The 15,638-nt window shown below is 38.2% G+C and overlaps 1 protein-coding gene across 2 annotated transcripts in view; it reads left to right on the forward strand.

The window, feature by feature from the left end:
- Positions 1-15,638, forward strand: part of LOC139962138 (uncharacterized) — a 42,364-nt gene that overhangs the window by 18,842 nt on the left and 7,884 nt on the right. For both annotated transcript variants that reach the window (XM_071962063.1, XM_071962064.1), the window contains exons 2-17: positions 1,034-1,230; positions 4,196-4,288; positions 5,339-5,461; positions 5,957-6,073; positions 7,895-8,029; positions 8,642-8,767; positions 9,340-9,504; positions 9,764-9,892; positions 10,027-10,188; positions 10,903-11,031; positions 11,348-11,515; positions 11,849-11,983; positions 12,122-12,274; positions 12,994-13,290; positions 13,735-13,866; positions 14,557-14,676. In XM_071962063.1, coding sequence (XP_071818164.1) covers positions 1,034-1,230; positions 4,196-4,288; positions 5,339-5,461; positions 5,957-6,073; positions 7,895-8,029; positions 8,642-8,767; positions 9,340-9,504; positions 9,764-9,892; positions 10,027-10,188; positions 10,903-11,031; positions 11,348-11,515; positions 11,849-11,983; positions 12,122-12,274; positions 12,994-13,290; positions 13,735-13,866; positions 14,557-14,676 — 2,381 coding nt within the window. The remainder of the gene's footprint in view (positions 1-1,033; positions 1,231-4,195; positions 4,289-5,338; positions 5,462-5,956; positions 6,074-7,894; positions 8,030-8,641; positions 8,768-9,339; positions 9,505-9,763; positions 9,893-10,026; positions 10,189-10,902; positions 11,032-11,347; positions 11,516-11,848; positions 11,984-12,121; positions 12,275-12,993; positions 13,291-13,734; positions 13,867-14,556; positions 14,677-15,638) is intronic.

The raw sequence follows: 15,638 nt of genomic DNA on the forward strand, positions 1-15,638 counted from the left end.
AAAAACAATATAACATTTGAATAGATCCCTTACTTTCCCAGACATTGAGTTGCAATTCTCTTATCCAATTCGATCGGTAATTTGGTTAGTATATGTCACAGCAATACTGACAACTTATACTTATCATAGTTATTCAAAATCTCATTACACAGGCTATCAAAAAGATCGACCCATTGTGACGATTCTGTTTTACATCCATTTGTTACTTTTTATGTTGCTTAATAAATCTGGCGACATTTGTATGCTGATAGCATAATTACATTTTAAAATACACAACTATGTACTGTGAAATAACTTAAGAATATTGCATCATATTACATCTAGGGTCTTTATAATATCCAAACCGTTCTCAAAGTCTGACACCCATCCCCTAAGACCCCTCTCCCATGCAGGTTTGCCCCCACCCCACTTTGATACATCAAATTCCGCCCCTTAGGCCAAGACTGTCAAAATGTCAAAAGTGGGTGGCAAAACCGATGACCTTTTCAGGGCTATTATATGTGTATAGCGACATTACACATGCTCGTGTATGGATTTCTACACCATTATTCCATTTTACATAAATCTTGATACCATAAAACTGGAGAATTAATGCATTAAACAGTCCATCTCGGATTCGTCTAGACTACAACCTGAGTACATGAGAGAAAATATGGAGTGCGAAAATGATAGAAAAATGCATTTTGTCAATTATAAGCGTTTCCGACAGGTCAGGTTCACGATAGTGTTCGCTTCAACTCTTCTACAACTTCCTGCATTTCGTGTTGGTTAGAACCAAATTTTGAGGGGAAAAAACATAATTTTTGTGTGTGTGTGGGTGCGTGTGTTTGTGCGTGGGTGTGTATATGTCAATGAAAGTCGTCGATTTCATCTCATATTAAAATTAATGACTTGTTTATGGGAAATTATAATAATAATAATAATAATAATATATCATGCTAGGTGGTACACAAATATCGCCACAACAAATATAATGGTTGTTTACTCTACCCATGAGTATCAATACAATATGTTTTTTCTTTTTTTCCTTCAGGAAAGTTTACACAGTTCATGACTACAGAAGGGTTTCAGTTAACCGAAATTCAGCCGTCGTCCGTCGCCTTGGTAACACCTATGTCTTCCCTAGTTACAGAGCGTCCTCTAAAAGTTCTATCAGAAGGTGCAGTTATGGCGGCTACAGCCGGGAATGCTGTGCCGGCTGGAGTCGGAATAGAGACGGCTCCTGCTCTCGTAAGTAATCTCAAGTTACCAATGTTATAAACTTCAACATTCGTGTCTATAACGACAAGAGTCTGGGGCGCAAGGGGGGGGGGCACAGGCCCGGGGTTCAGGGTCAATTAAGGAGCCCAGAGAAATATAGGAGCCTGGTGACAAAATTGTTACGGGAACCGACTTAGCGCTACACACCCCTGTGCACTTTATCCCTCCATTACCTGCAATATAAACCGAACATGGCCGAGCAAACTTTACGTACAGGAATTGAGATGACGAAGTTTTATTGTCTGTTGAGGTTAGAGAATCATTCTGTCATCTTCCAACGGCAAAGAAGAATTTTCACAGACGAAGACACATTGATAATTTGCATAAATGGTATCTCAGCGAACGGCTATTCTGGGGTAAAAACAGTCTGTAGTTTTCCCTTATTAATTGTCATTCTTGTATCAAGTTGGGGCTTATTTTTGTTGAAAGACAGGTCTCGGCTGCAACCCGACAGAAAAACAGGGTGAGGTGAAAGGGAAATCAAGTTTATGCAATTTGCATCAAATCTTTATCTTAGCAGTCTCTAATTTCATGAAAAAGTTTGTAAATCGAGTTTAAATAAATCAATAATTGAATATTCGTCTGTCAGTAAAACTAGTTTTATTTCCTGTGTACGTGAACATGATGATGATTGGAATTTGACAATAATGATGACCGCAATGTAACCGAAGGCGAATGTAACCCATTTTCCGCGAATAACCGGATATTGTTTTTCCCGTTTTTTTTTTTTTTTTGGTAAAAAGAATTTTTAAGATATAGTTAGGCAATACAGAACAGCGAAAATCAAATATCAAATTATGTTAAGAAAACCTGATTTTTTTTTTGAGGGGGGGGGGGGGTTTGGGGATCTTGAAAAATAATTATAAAGGTAGCTAATTTATTTTATGGAAACGTACAGCAACGCATCATATAGGCAACGGAGAAGCGGGAAATATATATAAAGGGCGCTATTCGAGTATGAAAGATTCTAATACTAAACCACCTTCCTTCATGTGCTAAAGAAAAAATATAATTCATCTCCGAAAGATCACAAAATATACACACATGAAAGTAATTATTATCTGGAAAACTCATGATTCATAAATTAAGATTAAATATCCGCCAAAACAATAACAACACCAACTACAATAGAATACCAACTAAAATTGGCGCGAAATATGTTTACTGCATTTCTTCAATCGCCATGCATGATGAAAGAATTGCATTGATTTACATCTATCAGGGGAATGTACCAATTACAAATGTCCAGAAGATTTCTGGTCAGTGGCAAACTAATTAATATGCAAGTCACTTTACGTAATGTCTATCGGAAGGAAATGATTACTTGTAAAAGTAACAAACTTGTAGTAAAACATTGGAAAGGGGATCCTGTTAACAGGAATAGCTCTGTAATTGTTTCAAGAGAAAGTTATAACCTATTCTCACTCAAATATAGTTTCAACATCGGTTATGCGTTTGTCATTCTGATGGGTGCATTGGTGTATTAGACTTACCTCAAACCGTTTATAGGTATAGTCTTATAAGGTACGTTTCGCAGTACCCCTTCATGTTATATGTTAGAAAGCAAACGGCTGCAACGCTCCACTGTACCTAGTGATTAAAGCGGGGGGGGGGGGGGCAGGGTGAGAGTGGACCAACGGTTCCATTGGTTTCTGGGCCCAAGCACCTTTTTTTGTATATCTATTAATGAATGCCAAACAGAGTTGGTTACAATTTGAAGAATACCTATAACCTGAAAAGAGGCAAGGTATATGAAAAGTCATGTAGTGAGGCATCGGAAAGAAATAAACGGAAAAAAAATTGCTTGCTTCTGATGACTAGATGCATACATATATAGATCCGTGGCATATTATAGAAGCAGCCATATTGTTTCAATCTTTACAATGTGATTGTTACGTTTTTTTTTTTGTAACTGTAGGTTATTGGTCTATCGCTGTTTCCGGTTTCTTAATCCTCTTTGCGTGCGTCTTTTATTTAGAGAGAAACAAATTCCAGATAGAGCAATACAAAACGACGTATACACCCACAGTGTTACGTGCTCACACACCTGTAAGATATTTATCTCTAAGAGACGACTAGAGAAACATCCGTGATAACGCTTTGCCCAAAATAAACAAAATCAAAAGTAAGAAAATACACCGTGACGATAAAATAAATACATTTTAAGTGTATTTTAAGTGTGTGTGTGATTGGGAAGGAAGGGGGGGGGTGGCTAATAAGCATTCTTGGCAAAGTCCCAAACTGAATGCCGAGTTTGAAATTGACTTTTATTTTACTAAAACGAAATAAAGCCACCAACGTAAATAACTTTAAAATGTTTGATGACGTCAGAATTGGTTGTTTATCTCTCAGTTGCTAAGCTATTAAACGGTTTGCATGACAATACAATAATAAATACCATACAAAATAAATAAATATATAAAAAAGTTAAATTACGAACGAATAATCTCGTAGCGACTGATTTGTACAGATTTTGATAGTTTAGAGATGTTTACCATTCTCACATCTTGTAAAATGTAAATGAAGTAAAATAAATTTGCATATTCATGTAACCAGATGTATATATGGGGTTCTGTTATACCTGACTAACTGTTGACTTCTTACCTGATCATGTTCCATTAAAGTTGAGAATTATTTCGTTTTTCTCGACAAGATGAGACTTAGCTGCGTACATCGATATTAACCCTCCATTAAGTATACGGAAATAACCCGTTAAGTCCCGATTGGAATATGCAAATGGGGCTTAGACCGTGACCTATAAGAGGATGTTGGATACCTACACGGTATAAGTGGTGGTAATTATTCTAAAGTGTAAATGGGATGTTTTCAAGATCCTGAGAAATCAAATTAGCAAAGTAGAGTTTATAAATTAATTAATATGAAATGAGAAGAAGATGGTATGAACTTTAACTGTTATGGATTTCCTCCGTTTCAGCTATTTGTACGATGAACTGTGTACATGGTACCTGTATTGGTCCAGATAGATGTAAATGTGACCCGGGATTTACAGGAAAAAGCTGTAATAGAGGTAAGTTGACGTCATATTTATCCTTGCATCATTACCCTGTTTCACATGAAGACATTTAGCTATTGGAAATTGAAGGGAAACTTCTGACTATCAAAAAAATGTAGCGCCGTAGGCTATATTAAGCCAACAGAGAATGATGTTATAAGAAGTAATAAATTAAATACTTCCTTTATGGTATTTGTGAGGTCACGGCCACATAACTGTATAGCAATACGCCGCATAATATTGGATTGTTGCGGTGTTTTAATTAATATGTTAAACAGATAAATTAATTTCACGAAAACCACAATGGTGTCAGTATTCCATCGTATCTAGAATACTGAGGGTGCACATACTTTTGTTAGTTTCCTCTTCCCTCTATTATGACATCCGCCGGTCACATCTATAGTTCCAATGAATAAGGCATGAGGGCCAAACCCTATCTAAGTGACGTCAAGAATTCTGAGAAAAAGAATCGTGAACGAATAGTCATTTAAACAAAACAGAGTCTCGGACTGGGTAGCACGGCGCCGTTGCTGACCGTGTATTGAAGTATTATCTTTCTTCCATGGTTACAGTATAGGGCGCCCTTTATGTAATACTAAATTGCAAGTATAGTGTACAGGCTACATGTAGATACAAACTATGATTGTAACGTAATTTTAGGAATGTTTGCTACAGCTACGTCACTTGTTGAACGTAACCGTTTCGTCGGTGAATCAACCTACACTTTATACTTACGTTTACTTATCGTGTTAGGATAATATGGTTCTTCTTTGTTTTACTATTTTAAGGTCAATTAGGGAACTAACTTGAAGGATATCATAAATGAGGATACTTTTGTCCGCGAAGTGTCAATTATGCAGGTACAAGGTTCAAAATCATAAAATAGTTAAATAGGCCTATTAAGTTATAATGCAAAAGATTTCTTTACAACTACTGCGTAAGAAAGTTAGGACTTCAGCCTTCTAAATGAATAAATGCAGCACTGACTAAAACAAATGAAACATCAAGGAATCATTTTGTTCGAAAATTAAGCACTAAAGAATATTCAATGCTCTCAATTCAAAGATTTAAATGAATGTGGTTTGGAACCACGCCCATGCGGACACCGCTGTACCAATACCCAAGGAAGTTTCAAATGCTATTGCGAACGAGGATACGTTTTACAACAAGATGGCCGCTCATGTGTTCGTAAGTATTAACCCTTTATCTGTAATGTACACAGCAAGTACCATTCTATAGGCCTAAAAACCAGACATACCAGGTATCAATTAAAAGAGAAAATTATAATCAGAAAGAAAGGAAAAAAACAAATGAAACGGAGAGAGGTGAGGTCAAAGTTCGTAACTGTGATTATAACACGCGCGTCGGCACATGATACGGAAATGTGTGCTTGTGATTATATCATTAGTGTATTAATGAAGGAAATACCCCGGGGTGCTCACATCCAGTGAAAGGCAGGTATCTCAATTGACTCAATCAACGACACATCCCTGAACAAGTATACTAAGCTGTAATGTAAATAGTTTAAAAATATGTCTATCTGTCAGTTAGTTTCTAAGGAAACCTCCAATATTTCTTAATAATACCTTTTAGATAATTCCAGTGCATTTTGCCGTCTGAAATGGACTGATCGATCAATAATACATCAATCAATCGATCTATCTAATGTCGTTTTCTGATCAGCTGATGAACGGTGCTATCCGGGTCGTTGCGCTCACGGTTGCGCAGTTGAAGGAGATGACGTCATATGCAGCTGCCCCCCTGGCCTGAGGCTTATAGCCGATGGTTACCACTGTAAAGGTAAGATTATTGACAAGAACGCTTTGGAAATAATTCCCCTTTTCAGCTTTTAGAGATAATTTTATTATCCCCATAGATACCATCTGTTATTTGCAAGAATTATGTCCACGACAAATATCCGGTGTGTATACTAAAATTAAACGCTTTCGACTGATTATCACACTTTACGGATGCCTTCTAAAAAAAGTGCCATACTTGGTAACAGAAACTTATATTCAGGCAATCAGTTTTTTTTTTAAAGAATAGTCACCCAAGATAGAGACTGGGCACTAAACTCAGACAATCTCCAGCCTCTATTAATCTCAGTCTACTTACATTGAGACTGTAACCGTATACGGATGATGATGATGATGGCGGTGCTACGTGAGATATTACGAACATATCCAGGGCGTAAGAACTCAACAAATAGAAACAAACAACAACAGCAATACTGGAGGGCAGTATGCGAATATATTTGTTGTTCAAATTATGAAGTACTTTGCATCTTTGTATATGAAATTAGCTTCGAACAGAGGTTTGTTGAAAAGACGGACAGCTTTGTCTGTATGTATGTATGTATGTATTTTAGATCCTCCTGCAAGCAGGAACTCGCGAAGAAGCCATCATTGGCTTATCAAAGCCGCAAGCTGACCCAAGTCAGTCTCTTAGATTCATATTTAACGTCCATGATTATGAATTGTCAACAACTCTGTTACTGGACGACATACATTAATCTTGGAGTGACTCGAACTCGGGACCTTATGATTGAAAGGCACCGGCGTTAACCACTGAGCTAACACTCCTTATAGCTTTATCAAACCATGTACAATAAGTCGAATCATAAACCTGCTTTTGATTATTCAATGTCATTTCCAGAAAGACATCAGCTTTAATGCTCAATTCATAGCATTTAAATGTCTATGTAACAATTCTATATTAGTCATCTCATGCCGTCAGCTTCGATACACACTCTTTGTGGGCAGATCTCTATACCAACGGAATCAATCAGTAAAGAATATTGTGAATGAAAACATGGTGTTCTTCCAAAGGCAGAAACATCGGACTAAGTTAATCGGGAGTAGGTCACGTGGCTGGTGATCCCCAAAGATTGCTGAATGAAGATTTATGTTTGACAGCTGCAGACGTTCAGTCTTTTCCAAATGTATACAACTACAACGTTCATTTTATTTACTACTCAAGTTCATTTAGGTCATGCGCCTGACTGAATTTCCATGGCAACGGATGACCAACATTTTCCAATACCTTCTAAAGATATCCAAAACCGGAAGCATCTTTTTTGCATTCTTTACCTGCATGGTTACGAATTTTTAATTTGAGATGCGCCCAATCAGTATCGGTTTGGGTGGGTGGATGAATATATCCTGTTTGGATGAGAATATCCTAACTGCCAAGGTCACACAAAAGGAAATGGCGGTCTTTACTTAGCTTGATATTTGTCGGTGTGGTAATAATACCGTTTCCGCTCTCACAGTGCTTCAAGACCCCTATACCCCCCCATTACCAGACATGTTCCGGTTCACCTTGCATAACTATAGGTCAAAGGTTAAGGTTAAACACCCGTAAAAGGACTACGGATTTAAAAGACGGACTGCTGTAAATTTATAAGATAGTTCTCCCATTCATTTTATTATGTTATACATGTTTATTAATTATATCTGAATACTTTTATCCTTGCATTATCCTTGCATGCATGGATACATTAATATTTAATCTTTCTTCTGTAACCCTATATAACTTCAAAGGAACTGGATAAATGACAAATGAAAACGTAATATGGATATGATATATTTTCTTATTTGTTTTTAACTTATTCTGTATTAGATATTGACGAGTGTGCAGAAGGCTTGGTTACCTGTCCTACAGACCAAGAATGTAAAAACACCTTTGGTAACTTCCTCTGTGTCTGTAAAGATGGCAAAACGTTTCAGTTCATCGAAGGAAAATATCAGTGTGTTGGTATGTTGACTTTCGAAAGCCACATAGGGCCTACAGAAGGCTCGACTGGGGTGTGGGAGGGGAACTAGGGAAAGGTGAAAAAAAAGAAGGATGTGCTAAGCCTTTCGTGATTTCATCCTGGCAGATGTGATGAATGTTTTCTGCGAGCACTTATCAGATCTCTGTGTCTACCAGAGGAGGGTTGATAAAGCATTAATGTGAATGAAACGGCTTTGATATTCTAAAAGGAGTAAACATGCATAAATCAACCTGGAAGGCTGCTCAGCGTTCCGTCGATTCACATAGATTTGGAGACTTTTGACGACATCAGCGAAACTTTGCAATTCAGATTTTTGCCATGAATAAATTAAAAGTTGTTTGTTATGATTTGTTTGAACGTAACCAAACGCGTATATTTATCAAAGTCTACATCCATTAGGAAGGGTACATGTTCAGTTTGCATGTGTTTTTGTCGCTCAGTGATATAGAATTCTTAATTTGACGCGCTGAATTCCAGCGATATCATTCTGCACATGAATACGATATGAATATTCATTGCATTTATACGCAATCGTAAAGTGAACAATTGGCTTATAGGCAGTAAAGACTAACATGAACCACCTTCCTTTTCAGATGTTGGGTGTGCATCATTAGGTTACAACTGTCACGCGGATGCATATTGTGGTTACGTTAACCTTCAACCTGAATGCATATGCAACAGCGGTTTCTGGGGGAATGGTCTTATTTGTCTGCCTGCAAGTAAGTTTATACAGCCTATTTTTTTTTTATTTGAGGGGAATTACGGACAGGGTGAGATGGGGTTGAAGGTTAGGGTGAGATGAGGGTTGAGGTGAAATGAAGTTGAAGGTTAGTATGAGAGATGGGGCTGAAGGTTGGGTTGGAAGGAAGTTGAAGTTAAGGGTGAGATTGGGTTGAAGACTAGGGTGATCTGGGGGTTGGAGGTTGGGCTGAGATGGGTTTGAAGGTTGGAGAGGGAGGTCCCCGTTCAAGGTCAGAATGTATCTCTTCGCAAATTAGCAAGAAAAACACTCATAACAAAATGACGACTCGACAGATTAGTCTTTAACTATAACTATCAATATTAGCACTTTTCCAAGAATCCGTTTTTTCTGTTCGCGTGGAGTGCTGAAGACAGGGGATGGTGGGAGGTGATAAAATGTACGTAATGCTGAACCAATATTTGTGTTGCAAGGAAAACTGTATAGGCTAAATTATAGTGCGGTAAGTATGCTCATGTCACATCCCCAGATCCTCTAACCCCATCAATCCTATCCAATCGGTTAATTGAGTTATTGTTTTGTCTAATGCAGGTATCCGGGACTGTAGCGACAATCCTTGCTTCCCTGGTGTGGTTTGTACTAATGCATTCGAAGACATCAGTGGTATTTCCGGTTACCCACCCGGAGGAATATTCGAGCAATTCGAATGTGGCACATGTCCAGCAGGTTACGAAGGCGATGGAGTTGATTGCGATGGTATGATATCACGTCATAGTACAATTATTGCTACATTCCTGTTTGTCCTAGTTTTTCTGTCTACCTACAATTATTGTCTGCAGAAAGCCGAAGAATTTCTTAAGCTTAAATTCGAGAATGTAAAAGGCGGAAGAGGAGATGTTGGTGGTGGTTGGGGGGGGGGGGGTTGTTTGTCGGGCTTACGCGGGCGATGGAATACACTTTTGCAACACAAAACCAAAATATTTCTCGAAACAAATATTTGCTTTCCCGTACACAGATATTAACGAATGTCTTGAAGGTACCAGCGATTGCGATGAGAATGCTGACTGCATCAATGAACCAGGCTCACACAGATGCGAGTGTCGAGATGGATTCCATGGCAACGGAGAAATATGCGTGGCCATTGGTATGTCTGAAAGAGATTTTCATCATAAAATGTCACATTTTACATTGATTTTGATGACGTAAGCGAAGATAATTTTTCAAGGATACAGCACCAAAAAATTCTACATTTTTTTCATTTTTTTTTATCCTCTACAGCACCTTTCACTTGTGACAACTGTTTTCCAGAGGTCTTCTGTAACCCTTTACCTCTCCCAGACGCCAGCGATGCTGAACTCCTTGCCACCCTTGACCTTATATATCTCTTTGTTTGTGGTGACTGTCCACCAGGGTTCGAAGGTGATGGAGTCGTTTGTGAAGGTACGCTTCAAAATTTGTAACAGCATGATTAAAAAGTCCTTCCTTTATCTTTCTAAACAATATATTTTGGGTTCACAAAAAGTTACTTTAGGCGAGAGACGCACTGCCAAATGTTACAGATCATATAAATTAACTAATGCAATTGCAGGTTGCTGACTGAATTAAAGACACTGTTAATTCTGTATTCTTTATTTTGTGAACCACCCCGCCCATTGCCCCAACAGATACAAAAAGCTGAAGAAAAATGGTCACTCCTGTAATAACAAATAAGGAAAAGAATGAAACCCTTTTATTGAAGAATGTTTTTTTGTCAATAAGGAAGCGTCTTCCCTTGAACACTCAAAACAAATACCGGTCAAATTGTTGGATATGTTGTATAAATGGTGTTACTTCAAGGTTTTACCGATTTGTAATCACTAACTTTTCTCGCGTCCACTCCCCCTACCGCCCCCACACCCTTAACAAAAATTCCTTGCTATCGACATATAGAGGGGGTGGTAATGTTTTTAAATGAACGGTACACCGTATAGCTAACATCCAAGTTTGCATCTTCTTTACTTATATATACTGCGTTGTGCGTATCACAGAGAACATTGTAATCCGACCGTTCTTTATCGTATGTTATGTCGGGTTGTTGAAATTTTATAAGTGCATGAACTCACTCTTGTCTCATCAAATTTATAACACCTTTTATCTCTTCAAATACTTCTACAGATGAAGACGAATGTGCAAAGGGTACAGACGACTGCTCCATGAATTCAGTGTGTGTGAACGATGATGGATCATATCACTGTGAATGCAAAGAGGGTTACCTTGGCAACGGAGACGTTTGCGTCTTGATTTGTGAGTCTTCTTATAATGAATATTCGATATTTCTTTCGTTATCATTAGAACTGCAGTTAAACAATGTGTGTTTATTCAAAGGGCCGAGTTACGTAGCAAGTGCAAAGTCATTTAGGCCTATCACCATTTAAGAGACGCCGGGTAATGACCGGTTGGTAAAAGATATATTTTTGATGAGATGGTAATGAAATGTTTGGTAGAAAGTCACTCCTAAACGTCACTTTCGAATGAAGTGCCTGAACGGTTCCAAAACATTTAAAAGAAACTTTGACATATGCTTAAGACTTCCAATACATGATTTTCTCTCTTTTCTTAGCCCCAATAACGTGCGATGATGGACCCTGCTATCCATCTGTGGAATGCACTGATGTTCCTCTACCGGACCCATTCGACATAGCCCTACTCATGACCCTTGACATCATCATCCAATACGAATGTGGACCCTGCCCCCCTGGTTACGAGGGTGATGGTGAAATGTGCGATGGTAAGTATTACTAAACTAGCCAAATTACCTCTTTTGAAGATGGATTATTCCACAGCCTTAGCGATCATTTAAGCTACCTTCACCACCAAACACCTTCGAGTCTCACTACGTCACAACTGACAAAACAAAACAACTAATTAGACCTACCTATACCACCAGAATCACCCTTAGTCCCTGATAGGTATTGTCTAGTTACCCTCCCAGAAACTAACAGGTCTTCCGCCAGAAAATTGCCATGACAACACTATACCGCCGATGAAATGATGACAAAAAGATCAAAACCAAGGTAAAAACAAATTGAATCCTATCTTGCTGTTCTTTTTTTTCTGTTAGATATCAATGAATGTGAAATCGAACCACCAATTACAGACTGTGACTTAAATGCAACCTGTGAAAACATACCAGGCGATTACTTGTGTATGTGCTCTGACGGTTTCTATGGCAACGGTACACACTGCAGTCTGCTGGGTAAGATTACCTCATATATATTTCAAAAACGCGGAGTTTTTTTGGCTTTATGAAATTCTTATATTAATGTCATTAGTTGAAGTGAAATAGCCGTGACTATATTCCTTATCATCTTACTTTCCATTTCATAATTAACAGATCCACGCACTTGTGATGACCAACCGTGTTCCCCAGAAGCCGAATGTTTCCCTATTGACCTCGAAGACCTCAACATTCTACTTCCGACTGTCCGTGTGTTCGAGTGTGGACCATGTCCAGAGGATTACATAGGCGATGGATTTAACTGCTCCAGTAAGTACCTAGTCACAATCAATTGGTCATAAGTAATTTGACACAGCTCTTAAATTACCTGTCTTCCTTGTTCTAACGCACCCTCATCTAATTATACATATGCGCCCGTAACGCTAAACGTCAATTTAAAATCTGAAAGTTAGCATAAAGCTTTCAAAAGCATGCCCTTAATATGATGACATCAATTTCAATTTTAATCAACGGGTCGTTTTAATTTATAAATACCTCCTATATCTTTAATACGTTAACACAAAACGAGCCGGCAGTATACATCAGCAGGCCTGTATAGGGAGGGGTCGAGGAGGGGTCGGCTAGAGGACTACCGCTCCGGGACCGCGGTCAATTATGAGGCGCGAGGAAGTATGGGGTTGAAGAATAATGAATTCTACTTTTCATATTATACTTAAGGAAAATTGGGGGCCTGCAGACAGAAATGTCTCCAGGATCCGTCCTAAATCTTGAAACCACTGCAAATTATTGCCACATTATCTGTTACTCTCTATACATAGTAAAATCGGTTCGTTCAAGGTAATCGATTAACTGCGACAACCCCTTTACAGCACTGAGATTACTCCTATATTCTTAAGTTAATGTGTTCTTTAAGCTGCTGGTGCCGCGACTAATGGCCAACTATATGAGTTATAAATTTGGATGTTTCTCGATAAATTGAACACATAGTTTTGAAGTAATTATTTCTATCTGTTTGTATATTTCTTTAGAACTGCAACTGATAAAGATCCCACCATTTTTAAATCTGACGGTGATAGTCGTAAACTACGCCGATACGGACGGCGATCCCTTATTGGCTGGCTTCCCGGTAAGGGTACTCCAATCAGATCCTACTACAGAAGCGGGTACTACTGAGATCGCACGGGGTTTCACTGATGATGACGGTATGGTTACCCTTGATTGCCCACACAACCAGAGTATCATCATCACTGCCAGGGCTCCCAGGGGACCAAACATACCGTCACTCTTTGCCAACTCAGTTACATTCAGATGTAATTTCGACCAAAGTAAGCATATTTTAGACTATACTGCTGTTACTGAACTTATATACTACGGTATATATATATATATATATATAGATATATATATATATATATATCTATCTATAGGCCTATATATATAGATATATATATATATATATATATATACTAAGTATTCATCAAGTATACTTCCTGTATACCACAAGTCTAAATTAAGTCCACCGTCTATTGAAAAATCAATATCGCAAAATCCAAATTAAGCACACTCGCCAAATCGAAGGGACCTTTTCGTCTTTTGTAAATATACGAAACCTTTATGCGTATTCCCTTTACTCTCGTCTACACAAGTTGAACGCCAGAATAGTCACCCTATATTTAAATCTTTTTAGTTCACTTTTCTTATCGCACAACACTCACTCATAGCTGTAATTGTACAACTCATATGATATGTTATTTTTTATCTCCACAAAGCCAATGTAGTGACAATTCCGTTGCACACACCCTATGAAGATACAGTATACGTGTACCACCCAGAATCACCCAGAGAATTTGGTGTTGGAAACGAAACGTTGAACGAGAGATATTCTACTTATTTTCCAGAAGGTAAACTTTTTGAAATGGATTTTTGAAGGTATATGCGTGATTGCGTAATCGCAGTTACGTAATCACTTATACTAAAGAATCGACCGAAAAATACGACAAAGCTATATACTGATGTAATTGCAATGACAAAGTCTCTCTATTTAACTTGGTTCAAAAATTCAAGTTGCTTTTTTTCGTTGACAATGCCAACTTTTGGTATTTTGTTATATTTTTACTTTCCAAAGACCTACTGTTGATTAATCATCAATTAACTTTGCATATATGGTATAGCATATTGACAAGGGGCTGAATATTTTATTTTCATAATTAATAATTCAATTATAATTACAAACTAATTATCGAGACATGCAAACGAACAGAAATTCTGAAACAAAACACCAATCATGTCTGTATATCCTTATGTCCTTGCATCTTCTTCCAGGGGTGGGGTTGGGGGGGTCGGGGGTCATATTTTTCGAGGGAGAACCAGTCCCTATTACACAGGTATTTCTTCGACTATAGTTTATAGAACAGTGACATATTCAAAATGTCGAACGCAACCTAAAAGTTTCACTATCGCAAATTCTGACGTCACACGTCGACATACCGCCTGATTTTTTCTGCAGTACACGTGACTTGTTACAGTCAGTGCTATTTTTCGTGTTTCTTTTCCTACTTGTTAATGATTTGCGATTGTATTTCGTCCAACAGATATTTTTAACCTTAATGACGGTACTAGAGTCCAGTTACTGTTTCGCTCAGTGAATGTTTCCGTCCCGGAAGAACTGGAATTTGCCCCCGAGATGATTGCATGCATCCCTAGAATAAACGGTAAGTCTTTTAAAAACAATTACAAGGGCTGTCGTGACTACCATGTATAGCGTAGTCATCGTCGCCGATGATTGTAGTGATTAACCTGCACTCACCTGCATAATTTTAAAACTGATGCACGCCAGGCACTGCACGTCACGTATGCATAGAACTCACACCCTACGTAGTACCTGCATAACACTTTTTAGTACCAACAAGATGGACATGTTGGGTGATGGAAGGAATTGGCAGCAAAGAGAAAATGAAACAAAACAGTAGTAACAGGTGGATTTCTTGCCAAGGGAAGAGATGTATTCTTCAAACTTTAGACAAAAAGAAAGAATAAGTGTATTTTTGCAAGCAGACATATTTTTGTTCGGAAAGAGAGAGAGAGAGGGGGGAGGGGGGTGCAGTCACGATGGGGGTTGGGGAAGGATAATAAGCAGTAGTACTGATCTTCAAGCCGATTGTTTAACACATCACGACCGTTTCCTAATAACCACTTAGCGAGAGAGAGAATACGCTATAAAGTTTTTTTTTTAGGGGACATATATGAAGACTTGTTTACGCAGTTAGCCAAGAACCTGTCAAAAGTGCGGAATATTTGAAATAAGGACGGTTTCAGATATGTTACCGGGAACATATCCACCCCCCCCCCCTCCTCCAACACGCCGTTAACATAGACAAACCCGCAGAATACAAAACAAAACAAGAAATAAAAGCATGCAGTAGGTTATTCTTGTTCTTGAATGTGAACTCATTGCATGCATATGCAACAGTACCGAAACAAGAATTGCTGTTACATATATCAGTCCAACACAGTACAACCTTTGCAGTGTATGTCACATCAACCTATCTGCTATTTTGGTTACAAAATATCGCCGGTAGAATTAAAGTAAAATTATTGATTTAACTGATTTAATTAATTGTGATACAGATATAAGCATGAGCATGCATGGAACGCAAAGGCATCGGTATTGAAT

The sequence above is a fragment of the Apostichopus japonicus genome, chromosome 20, assembly GCF_037975245.1.
Source record: "Apostichopus japonicus isolate 1M-3 chromosome 20, ASM3797524v1, whole genome shotgun sequence".
In the NCBI taxonomy this organism is placed as follows: Eukaryota; Metazoa; Echinodermata; class Holothuroidea; order Aspidochirotida; family Stichopodidae; genus Apostichopus; species Apostichopus japonicus.